This window comes from Ranitomeya variabilis, chromosome 8 (genome assembly GCF_051348905.1).
Source record: "Ranitomeya variabilis isolate aRanVar5 chromosome 8, aRanVar5.hap1, whole genome shotgun sequence".
Taxonomy (NCBI): Eukaryota; Metazoa; Chordata; class Amphibia; order Anura; family Dendrobatidae; genus Ranitomeya; species Ranitomeya variabilis.
The window spans coordinates 174,567,363-174,580,446 of NC_135239.1; the positions used below are offsets into that span (position 1 = coordinate 174,567,363).

Below are 13,084 nucleotides of genomic sequence, written 5' to 3' on the forward strand. Positions count from 1 at the left end.
CAGATTGCTATGATTGGCTGTTTCACTTTCAACAGCCAATCAGAGCGATCGTAGCCACGGGGGGGCGAAGCCACCCCCCCTGGGCTGCAGGACCCCTGTCCCTGCATGTCGGGTGAAATTGGAGTTAACCCTTTCACCCGGCCTGCAGGGACGTGATCCCTCCATGACGCATATGCTGCGTCACAGGTCGGATTGGAACAGGTTTTCATGACGCATACGCTGCGTCAAAGGTCGGGAAGGAGTTAAAGGTGATATCCGGGACATGATGGCCCATCTTTTGGATGGGTCATCATTGTTTGGCGGTGGCTGGAATCAATGGGTCATCGATGTCTGGTGGGGCTGTGACACCCAGCACCCTCACTGATCAACTGTTCCTGGTCTCAGTTGTGGCCGGAATTGCTCAGTTACAGTGCTCTTATGTTGTAGTGCGGCTGGAGACCGCCTTTCTCAGTTTGCTTTATCTATTGACATTTTTTTGGCCTCCAACACCTTGTAAAAAAAAAAAAAAGAAAAAAAAACAAACATAAACCTATAACATGTATATACATAACATGTTTCCTACGTTATATGTGAAAGGACATCGCCCTCAGTGTAAAATAAGCAGAAGGCCGGTCTGATGTCTGCTTTACAGAGATCCAGCAGTGAGATCTCCTAATTACCCTTTTGTCCCGTCTGTTCCCCAGAGTTCAACATTATCTCTAAGATCTATAATAAAATAAATACATCAATTAACACCAGTTTAATAAAGCTATCCAGAGCAACTCGGCAACAACTGATTTTCTGTTGTTTTTCTGTTTTGTTGATGGTTTTGGTTTATTAGTATTTGCAGATTTAAAATTTCTTTTTTTTTTTAATCACTTTAAGGGGATTGTTCTTCCGTCCAGATTGAAGCAATTCAGGATCTTCACCCAGAAAACCTCATCCATTGTCATCTGCATTTTAAAAATCAGAATCCAGATGTTTCACCTCCTGAAATATTTTCTATTAAAACTGGATTTGATGTAGAGACAGGTACGATGATTGTCATAGATTTTGGTGTTTTTTAATTATTTTGTGTGGCTGTGGAATTGGACTTTTTCCACTTCTGGAAAGTTATCTCAATGGAGCATTTCCATTTTGAAATGTGGCAAAATTTTATTTAAAATTTTTAACTTTTGTGAAGGTGAAGACTAAAATTCAACATTTTATAGGGATCCTGTCACTCAGATCATGTCGCCCAAACCATGGATCAGAGCACGACTGCAGGCAGATATGTTTTTCTTGGAAACGCCGCAGCGTTTGACAAAATATGGTTTGAAGAGACCTGACTAGTTTTCTGATTTTCCCTTGCACCAATCTAGTTGAATGACAGGTGATGAGCGAATGTTCTGGGTTTCTTGTGGTAACCGAGTGTCTTCGGCGGCTCGAATAATATGTTCGGGTCCCTCCGGCTGCATGTCTCGCGGCTGCTCGACAGCTTGTACCTGTTGAGGTTTGGGCACCATGAATTGAGTGACCGGTCCATTTTTAAGGTTTATTGAAAAGATCATGCAACTAATTACTCTAAAAATGTACAAAAAGAAAAACATTTATTGAATTTGCGCCAATTCATCAAAAATTACACCCATTTTGGTGAATTTGGTTCAAAATTTAAGATTGTGACAAAAAGAAAAAAAATCTTAGAAAACATCAGATAATGAATGGATAAGGATGAGTGAGAGAATGGATCTTGATTTTGTTGCGAGATTTTAGTAAAATTAAGGTCCACTAACTTTCTGTGGAGTTCGGTCGGGGTATGAATGTGTGCAACATTTTTTTTTTTTTCTTTTTTTCCCCCCACGTTTTTACTGCTAGGTCCTGGTTATGTTTGAAGCAGGTTTAAGCTTTTCCAACATCCTGATTTTAATTTGCCTTTATTCTTCATTAATACACTTTGTACAGCTTATTTGGAAAGCCGCTGTGCTAAGTGCTATGCCTCGCGTCTGTCACTTATGCTGCTAATTCTTTGCTGTCATTACTGCCTCCTCTGAGCCGAACGAGCCGACTCCTCACCATTATCTTATCTATCCGATATCTAGGTCACTACACCTGTTCCCTCTCAAGACAGCAGCTTTCGGAGAGCCAGCTAAAACATCTCAGCATGGGGGACACGTCTCTTACCGTAACGGCAGCCATTCTTGGGAATCACGTCTACAGAGAGCAGATCAGTGCGCTGGCGTCTGTTTATCCCGGCTTTTATGCCAATCAGAAGGAAATAGTTTTAAGCAATCATTATACAACGGCCGACATTAAGATATTTGGAGCCGCCGAAGTTCTGAACAATCTGGAGGTGAGCGCTCCAATGCTAATCATCCTTCACACGTCGTAACGAAGCGGGAACCTGCCCAAATGTTCTGGTTCCTCGATGCCGATCATATCGCCATCTTCAAAACCCAAAAGTCTTATCTCAACCCCCTTCCAGGGTCTTTAAGATTTCAGTAAGATCTTGTAAGGCAAGCTGTTGAGTTATTGCACAGAAAAATCAGATGTGCACAGTTTTTCTTCTTTTTTCTCGTGCTTCTCTCTGCGGGCAAACAACACTGACAAGTTTTACATCAATTTAATATTGCGCAGGCTGGTTTATTTTAAGGCAATAAAAAAAACTTTTTTTTTTTTCATATTTTTTTTTTATTCCTTTTCCTGCCATGATATGTATGCTGGTTACTAAGCATGGCAGTAAAGGGACCGACTCTTAGATTGAAGCCGGCTCAGTTCTTGCTTGATCGTGGCTGTTTCTCTTATTCTAAAATCCCAGGAGATGACAGACGACTGCTAGGGGTTCCTGAGGCCGGACCCATGTCCATCAAATAAACGCAGGGTCGGCTTTAATCTAAACAGGGCATGCTTCGGTGAGACATGATGCGGCTGTTCCAGCATTTCTTTTGCAGCCACTCCTGCAGGGGAATTGTAGTATTATATTGAGGCCATTAAAATGAGTGGCCGGTTTTGTAATCCATGGAATAGAGCTAGTAGTGAGGGCCCATTCATGGGGGGTGGGAGATGCTTATTTAGCATTTTAAATAGTCACACTCATTTCAATTAACTTTGCATAAATTAATAAGATATAATACCAAATGTTTTATTATCAGGGAAATATTTTTATTTTAACACTTATAAGTCACTGCTTCCACCAGCCTCCTGAACCCACCTCGCCATCCACTCTGGGGGGGGGGGGGGGGGGGGGGGGCAGGGGGTTTACAGGCACAGTGAGGTATCCGGCTTAGACCTCTTATTAGATATTATGGATTAAGGAAGGGTGAAAAGTATTTAGCATTGGTGAGATACAGGAAGCTGCAGCTTCAATCGACTCTGACCTAACTCCAGTGCTGGATTCACATCCACACAACTGCAGCTTCAATCATCTTTTATCAAACGCCAGTTCTGGATTCACAGCCACACAGCTCAGTGGTGCTGTATAATGTGCCGCATAGAGAAATAAAAGCAGGAATCCCCCCCTGTGTGCTCTTTTTAGAAGACAAGTTAGGAGCAAGATTTCACCCACTCGTTCACGGGAAACTGCGAGGCAGGGGCTCGTTCTGTCTGAGAAAACATCGGACAGCACATTGACCAATGTAATTTAATACATCTGATCAAATTACAGTTATCACACGGACTGAGTGCCTACGCTGGAAAAAAAAAATGGCAGCATGCATTAGTCTCTTCCGTGTACTGGATGCGATTCGCCTATACAAGTCAAAGGTTGCACAGAAAAGAAAATCTGCTCCATACGGATCATCTGTGTAGCATTTGATTTTTACTGATACTATTTGATCATGTATATTTTAAAATGTTGATGTATAAAAACGGATGGGCACGGAGGAAAATCGTATGAAATTTCTGGATGGAAATTGAGCGATTTTTGATACTCTTGTTTGAACCCGGCCATAGACACAGCCCCTCCAGAGGGGAGAATTCGTGAAAAATGCAGGATGCAAGTAATACAGTCACACGTTTATCTTTATATTTTCTTAATAGCCTTCCTGGGCAGCATACATTTTATCATATATTAAAAAAAAAAAAAAATGGCTGCATATAATGAAGACTTGGTCTTCATTACTCGGGCTATAATGTAGTACGTTCTACAGAATAAAATCTGTCTAAACTTGTGTGATCTCTTCCGCTCTTCCGACAGGTGAAGGTTGGGTCCCCGGTGGTGACTGTGTATCGGAAAGAGAAGTCCTCTGGAGTTCCCAGCTTTGTTACATATGAAGTTGGCATTACTGATCTGCAGGCTTTAAATCGAGGATCATTGTCCACATCGCTTTCTGTTTCCAGCTACATGTCAGACCAAACCATAGATGTTCCCATCAGACTTATGGCAGCTACAGGCCCACTTAATGGTGTGTATGTGTGTAGCTTTTACCATTGAGGTGATCGGGGAATGTAGTGGTGCCTTTAGCTTTTCATGGCCGGCCCCACAGGTTCTGTCCCCGCCGCCTTGTACTCTAAAACGAGACGTCATCAGGGGCGCATCACAGCTGTCACCGCACCTGAACAAATAGTCATCAAGGGTCAGCGCTGCGGTCACTTACCCTGCTTCTATCACCATCCCTGATGACGTCTCAATTCGGTGACCAAGGCGGCAGGGACAGATGCTATATGGCACTGGAGACTGAAGATGTGGGGCGGTGGAGAGTGAAATGGTGGTGGTGAAAGTAGTTGCAGTCACTTCTCTCTAACTCCATTACCACAAGTGATTCTGGACTTCATCTTGGGTGATAGAAGCTGTGGGGAAGTGACTTCAGGACCATTCTCCTGGGACAACTTGTTTGACACTCGCCTCTAATGAAACTTCACATTACAGAAAATAAAGTGAAAAAAAAGAAGGTTATAGGGAATAGCGGGACGGAGAATGGTGGGAGATTTTATAATAAAGCAAATTACAAAAGTGCATAGGGGTTAAAAATAGATATTTATAAAGGGCACTAGATGGTGGCCCGATTCTAGCGCATCGGGTATTCTAGAATATGTATAGTAGTATATAGCACAGCCCTTGTAGTATATAACACAGCCCTTGTAGTATATAACACAGCCCACGTAGTATATGACACAGCCCTTGTATATAACACAGCCCACGTAGTAAATAGCACAGCCCTTGTAGTATATAACACAGCCCTTGTAGTATATAACACAGCCCTTGTAGTATATAACACAGCCCTTGTAGTATATAACACAGCCCTTGTAGTCTATAACACAGCCTTTGTAGTCTATAACACAGCCCTTGTAGTCTATAACACAGCCCTTGTAGTCTATAACACAGCCCACGTAGTCTATAACACAGCCCACGTAGTCTATAACACAGCCCACGTAGTCTATAACACAGCCCACGTAGTCTATAACACAGCCCACGTAGTCTATAACACAGCCCACGTAGTCTATAACACAGCCCACGTAGTCTATAACACAGCCCACGTAGTCTATAACACAGCCCACGTAGTCTATAACACAGCCCACGTAGTCTATAACACAGCCCACGTAGTCTATAACACAGCCCACGTAGTCTATAACACAGCCCACGTAGTCTATAACACAGCCCACGTAGTCTATAACACAGCCCACGTAGTCTATAACACAGCCCACGTAGTCTATAACACAGCCCACGTAGTCTATAACACAGCCCACGTAGTCTATAACACAGCCCACGTAGTCTATAACACAGCCCACGTAGTCTATAACACAGCCCACGTAGTCTATAACACAGCCCACGTAGTCTATAACACAGCCCACGTAGTCTATAACACAGCCCACGTAGTCTATAACACAGCCCACGTAGTCTATAACACAGCCCACGTAGTCTATAACACAGCCCACGTAGTCTATAACACAGCCCACGTAGTCTATAACACAGCCCACGTAGTCTATAACACAGCCCACGTAGTCTATAACACAGCCCACGTAGTCTATAACACAGCCCACGTAGTCTATAACACAGCCCACGTAGTCTATAACACAGCCCACGTAGTCTATAACACAGCCCACGTAGTCTATAACACAGCCCACGTAGTCTATAACACAGCCCACGTAGTCTATAACACAGCCCACGTAGTCTATAACACAGCCCACGTAGTCTATAACACAGCCCACGTAGTCTATAACACAGCCCACGTAGTCTATAACACAGCCCACGTAGTCTATAACACAGCCCACGTAGTCTATAACACAGCCCACGTAGTCTATAACACAGCCCACGTAGTCTATAACACAGCCCACGTAGTCTATAACACAGCCCACGTAGTCTATAACACAGCCCACGTAGTCTATAACACAGCCCACGCAGTCTATAACACAGCCCACGCAGTCTATAACACAGCCCACGCAGTCTATAACACAGCCCACGCAGTATAACACAGCCACGTATATTGCCCAGCTACATAGTATATAGCAATGTGGGCACTATATGCGTGGTTAAAAAAGTCTAAAATAACATATACTCACCTTCCGAAGGCCCCTGTGTGCGGTGAATGCGGCAGCTTCCGGTCCCAGGGTTGGTATGAGCACAGGACCTGTGATGACGTCGCGGTCACATGACCGTGACGTCATGGCAGGTCCTTCTCGCATAGCATCCTTGGCACCGGAACCTGCCGCTTGCACTGCCGAGGACAGCCGCGATGTCGGATGGTGAGAATAACCTTTTTTTTATATTATTATTATTATTTGTAACATTAGATCTTTTTACTATTGATGCTGCATACGCAGCATCAATAGTAAAAAGTTGGTCACACAGGGTTAATAGCAGCATTAACGGAGTGCGTTACACCGCGGTCTGTTAACGCTGGCATTAACCCTGTGTGAGCGCTCAGCGCTAACTGCAGGGCAGTAAAGCAGCGGCCATTTCGCTGCCAGACTATGGCCGTCTCTGATTGGTCGTGGCAATAGTCATGGGCGTTTTGCCACGACCAATCAGCGATTGGATTTCCATGACAGACAGAGGCTGCGACCAATGAATATCCGTGACAGACACAGAAAGACGGAAGTGACCCTTAGACAATTATATATATTGATTCTATGTATTGGGCAACCTCTAACTTTGGCAGCCTCCTAATGCCTTATATATGCCCCACATATGTTAGTTTCCAGTGACGAACAGAAGCCTAAATAACGACTTTTCTCTTCCGTGGTGTTCTCTCTTGCAGTGCCTTATACCGGGGAGCAAAGCTTTTACAAGACCTTTATGGACTCTTATCCTGTGTTCTTCTTCACCTTGTTTGCTCTCATAGCCGGGGCAGCCATTGCTATTCTCTGTAAGCACAGACACAATAATACAAGTGTAGTTCAGTCTCTTAACGTCACAATTCGGTAATATTTGTTTTTCCTTTTTCAGTTCTTTCACCAAAGGAGACTGTTAATCACCCGGCGTTTATACCACGTTCTCCTCCTCCTCCATCCGCACCACCGAATAGTAAGTGTTACTACCAACACCGTGCACTTCAGGAAATTTTACTATTGCAACAACTGTATCTCCACTATTGTTTTTTAGACTATTTTGTGGTGGAGATGGGGTTGGCGTTTTCATACCCTTCCTAATACTAGCAACGTTTTTTTAATAAATGGTAGAAACTTTCTAAAAGCTTTTGCCTTTGTTGTCTTTTTAGGCTTTTCTTCGACACCACCAGGGAGTTTTACCAATCACCACAGTCCAAACTGGCCTCAGAGCAACTCCAAGTCTCGGCCACTGTGGAGTCCAGACTACGCTTCCAACTAAAAAAAAAAACGGATTTACCAAAGAGCAGACTTGTTTTGATTTGGGAGCCTTTTGTAGTGCATGTGTCGCGCAGCACGATATGCATTTTCTTTTCTTGTGTTTGATGACTGGAGTTTTGCACACTTTTCTTAATAGATGTGGATTCCTCTGTGCTGCATGGGCTGAGATCCATGCATCTTATGGCATCGTAAACCTTTTCATTTATCGCTATCGGCAGCCAATTTTAATGCCGTCCATTTAATTTAATTGTTCGGTACTTTTTTCGAAGATCCGATTGAATTGTTTGTTTTTATGTGTATCTTACTGCAATTTTAGTTGTAGGATTGAAGGACTGTTTTTATTCCCTTTTTTTTTTTTTTATCTTCTGTTTTTATAATTTCTGCTTTTTCGAACCACTCGCTTTTCCCTTCAGGTAGAAGTTAGAAAGCGTCATGCGTGGCAGCTCTTTCTGTGTAACTCAGGAATATTTTGCACTGATCAGTAATTGTAGCCTTGCAATGTGAGCCTGACCAATTGGAAATTCATAGCTGTGAATGAATCCCGTGCATGTTAGTCTCTATCCACAGAAATGACAAGCTGACTGCACTATACTGTACTGCCAGACCCAGCATTGTCTTTCGGTAGTTAACGTGCATGAGGTGTCACAATCGGATACAGAGTACTCTGTGAGCTTGAGGCATTAATGATAATGAAAAACCACTATCCCCAGGACCATTCTTCTCTTCTGCATGCAAATAGACTGGTTGCTGCCTCCTAGTACACCAATTTTTTTAAATTAATAATAAGAATATTCTTTTAATCCTGCCATTTGCTTTGCTTGGATTAGATCATCATTATACAACTGGACAAATGTGAGCATCAAATCAATGTATCCTGGATGAAAACGAGCAATAATCCGCCATTACCTCTGCACAACGGTCCAAACTGCAAGAATGTAAGGAAGGGATCCATTATAATTCTTGTGGCATTTACACCTATTTTGTAAAGATAGTACTAAGCGAGTCGGGTTGGTTACTTAAAATTCACACCCAAACTGTGAACTCCCCCAATGGGAAAACTCTCCTAAAAGAGCCAGTAAGTCTAGGTTCACACTTCCTGGTTGTCCACTGGTGAAAACATGACGGCGATCACCTCACGAATCAGCCGGTTTCTTGTTCATTGGGTAATTTTTTTTTTATGGTGGAAGAAAATCCTAATTGGTGGCGCATCACCCAGTGTACATGAGCAATGGGCTGCTGACAACCTGACACTGTATGTGGTCAGATCTGTTGTAATTAGCGATCATCGTTCTGCCCCATCATTGGTCACCGGTTTGTGTGATCAGGTCATTTAAAGAGTGCCAAACGTCTTGTGTATAGTCGAATGGCACTAGTTTAAGGGGCATTGACAGGCCAGAATTGTGGTGACTAAATGCTCCTTTATAGAGTATAACGTGGCACTACTGTGAAAGATGCTCAAGTAGGTTACCCAAACCAATGAATAGAAAAATAAAACTTGGCACTCAACTTATGAATTTTTGTTGAAAATGTATTTGCAGTCCATAAAACGTTTCGGTCCAACATGGACCTTCATCAGTCTGCCGACTGCTTGTGACAGCAGGAATTTTATAAGAGTGTAGTAAAATGGCCGTGCATCTGTGCCACCAAGAAAAGTAGCCTGAAGTGGTGCAGAATTGTACCAATTAGAAGAGGGTCAGAAGATCTAGACTAATCGGCTGTTAGGGCAGCGATCCAATGAATGGCAGTGGTGGTCACTGGGTCTGCTCAGTGTAGTAGACGCGGCGTCTACAACATGGAGCAGACCCACTGACCACCACTGCCATTCACTGGATCACTGCCCCCACAGCCGATTACTCTAGATCTTCTGACCCTCTTCTAATAGGTAGAATTCTGCACCACTTCAGGCTACTTTTCTTGGTGGCACAGATGCACGGCCATTTTACTACACTCTTATAAAATTCCTGCTGTCACAAGCAGTCGGCAGACTGATGAAGGTCCATGTTGGACCGAAACGTTTTATGGACTGCAAATACATTTTCAACAAAAATTCATAAGTTGAGTGCCAAGTTTTAAATGTCTTATAGCGATTCCGCTGTGTACACGTTCTAATACAGATCGCCTACATTCCATTATATACCTATATACCTCACCCTTGCTTCTAGATTGGTGACATTTGGAAGAGGATGTAATCCAATCTCCTGAATAATTGCTTTTTTTAATTACTGTGCAACTAACAGTTCTTGGTGGGCAAATCGTGCCACGTTGTTCAATCTAACCATCCCTGGTAAAGTGGCAATATCCCACCGTCCGGTTTAGTACCGGGAGAATATGATTATTTCGTGTTTCAGGTGATAATTGTTCGACTCGATGAAGAATCTTGCAAGAGATTCACAGTTTTCCCTTAATGCAGACTTCCTGTACTACTATTGATTGAATGGGCACAGGGATACCGTGTGTTAAAACGTCTTAAATAATTCAGTCTGCCAGTTTTCAAGATGCTAAAAACTTCATGGCCGATCACTGTTGTACCGGCATCACGTGAGACGGATCACTGTGATGTGTAACGGGAGCGATACAATGTGAAAAATGTCAGTTTTGTTTTCTTTGTCGCAGTCAAGTGCTGAAAACTGATGAAGCTCATACTCAGGGGCCAGCAAAGTGTAGTAAAGTGTTCTCTACTCAAATACCTCAAGCTTTCTTTTTTTTTTTCCCTAAAGATAAACCACGCTGAATGTACGGTACTTATCTGTTTTTGTCTTTTTTTTTTCTTATACTCTAATAGCTCAGAATCATCATTTGTTTTGCTCGCTATCGTTGTGAATGCCGTTTGTGCCTTATTTTTTTACCATGTCAGCTGCATTGCAATTTTCCTTTGTATAATAAACTGTTTCTTAATACTTGTCGTTCGCTGAATTATTACATTTTATATATCTGTGTAACAATTCTTATGATAATACTATGCCTTAAAGCTGCGGTACTGTACATTAGTGTGATTTATTTCTGTTGTGTGCCATAAATCCGGAACCCAAGGCCAAGTTATAAAATAAAGAAAAAGCATAGACTCGCCTCTCGCACCGTTCCAGCAATGTCAGCATTGGGTCTGCCAGGATTCGTGTGGCACGCGAGCACTGCAGCCAGTCGGCAGCCCACCGTTCCAGCAATGTCAGCATTGGGTCTGCCAGGATTCGTGTGGCACGCGAGCACTGCAGCCAGTCGGCAGCCCCTTATGGGCTACACTCCTTGCACTTGTGCCCTTGTTAGTCTTTGGGACTATACACAATTTTTCCAATTTTTTCCTTCGGCTGCGTAATCCAAAAATAACAGCATGCACAATTTTCCTACGAGAGTCGCGTGCTACTAGACTGTTCATGTCTATGGATCCTTGGAAAAAATCAGACCACACTCTGATGACCACCTATAACACATTCTATTAGTCAAATTATAGAAAAAGGTCTGAGTTTTTTTTTTTTTAATATCTTACATAGATTATTAATTAAAATTGAATCAAATCAGAGAAACACAAAAAGCAGGATTGTTGGGGGATAGTAAAAAAATTATATCTGCTCCAAAAAAATGGAATGCCATATGCATTGCTAGTATAGAACTTGTGTATTACACACTATAGAGATTAATTATATAAATTGATATCATGAGTGCATCTAATTATCAAGCGGTCCCATCAGGGGTCCTAATATAATATAAAGATACAACAGGATTGCTCAAACATAGTGCAACAACAAAATTACATATATAGGTCTGTCCAGAAGGAATATACAAGAAAGGAAGCATAAATGTGCACAGTAAAGCAGAGATAAAGTGCAATAGTGCGTAATAAACGAGTAGACTATAGGTGCATATGTATAAATATAACTTAGAGCTGTAGACCCCCACCTGCCGCGTCAACGTGCGTTTCGCCTGTCTTTGTCAGGAGGCGTGACATCAGAATGCAGTCCAATTTTCACACTGACATAATGGAGAAGGTGGAGAAAACTTTTTTTTTTCTCCTCGACCTCCCGAGAAAATCGGATCCCACTCTGATTTTTCGAAATAGAGACAAAAACCGTTGTGTAACCCTTTCCTAAGTATGTTGAGACCAGATAGTATCCTGTCCATGATCTCTCCGTGAAAAACAGACATCTGAATGAGGCCTTTCTCTGATCAGAACATGCAAGTAGTTTATAAGCTAAAACAAAGGGTCGGTCCAAAGCGTGGAAGGAGGCGCATCCTGTTGCTTTTCCATCAAATGTATCTTGTGGAGAACTCTAAAGAAATACTGCAACTTATCAATATACAGCACTGTGCAACAGTTTTAGGCAAGTTTGGAACAAAATTTTGCAAAGTAAGAATGCTTTCTGAAATAGAAGTGTTTAAAAAAATAAACTACGGTAATCTTAAATTGCCAAGATGTAAAGTGAATGAACAAAATGGAATTCTAAATCAATTCAATATTTGATGTGACCACACTTTACTTTCAAAACTTCAGCTCTTCTAGCTACACTTGTAGAAAGTCAGGGATTTTCGTTTGATTATAGTCCGGTGTATGAATAATCAATTATACAAAATGGGTAATCTTCTTTATCATATGTAGGTTGAAACGCAGTCATCAACTTTAAACAGAAACATTGTGTAAGAGGCTTAAAACTGGGTGAGGAACAGCTAAACTCTTACAAAAGTGAGGTTGTGGAAGACCGTTTCATGTCACAGGTTATACACTATGGAAAGTGTGATCACAGCAACAAGACACAAGGTAGTTATACTTCATCAGCAAGGTCTCTCCAAAACAATGATTTCAAAGGAGACTAGTTTCGAGGTGTGCTATTTAAACTCATTTGAAGAAACGCCAAGAAATTGTCAGTGTTGAGGACCATAGTGGTCTGTGAAGGTAACTTAGTGTTGCAGATGAAAGACATCATGCTTCTCTTCCAAATCAGAAGATGTCCTCCAGTGCCATCAGCTCAGATCTGGCAGCGACCAGTTGGACCAGCTACATCAATCTAGTGTTCTGAGAAGTCTAGCCAGAAGTGGACTTTATGGAAGAATTGCAGCAAAAACTATACCTTCAATATGAAAACAAGGAAAAGGCAAACAACTCAACGATACACAAAAACATAGGAACTGGGGTGGACTGATAAGTTTTTCCATATATTTGTCAGTAGCAGAAGGTAGTTTGTTTACTGAAGGGCTGACAAACAGTATAATAATGAATGTGCAGATAGCAGTGAAGCATGGTGGAGGGTCCCTGCAAGTTTGGGACTTCATTTGAAGTTGGAGGTTTGGTCAGGGTCAATTTTGTCTTCAAAGCTGAGAAATACAGATGCGTATCAATCATTCAATAACATCAGGGAGGCGTTTCGCTACAAATTAC

At 42.2% G+C, this 13,084-nt stretch overlaps 1 protein-coding gene across 1 annotated transcript in view; it reads left to right on the forward strand.

Annotated features, from left to right (window-relative positions):
* NUP210 (nucleoporin 210) overlaps positions 1 to 10,616 on the forward strand; it is a 115,814-nt gene extending 105,198 nt beyond the window's left edge. Inside the window, exons 35-40 of the mRNA XM_077276978.1 lie at positions 865 to 1,011; positions 2,058 to 2,308; positions 4,151 to 4,358; positions 7,152 to 7,259; positions 7,340 to 7,417; positions 7,611 to 10,616. Of these exons, the coding sequence (XP_077133093.1) occupies positions 865 to 1,011; positions 2,058 to 2,308; positions 4,151 to 4,358; positions 7,152 to 7,259; positions 7,340 to 7,417; positions 7,611 to 7,720 (902 nt within the window). The 3' untranslated portion in view covers positions 7,721 to 10,616. The remainder of the gene's footprint in view (positions 1 to 864; positions 1,012 to 2,057; positions 2,309 to 4,150; positions 4,359 to 7,151; positions 7,260 to 7,339; positions 7,418 to 7,610) is intronic.
* The last annotated feature ends 2,468 nt before the right edge of the window (positions 10,617 to 13,084 follow it).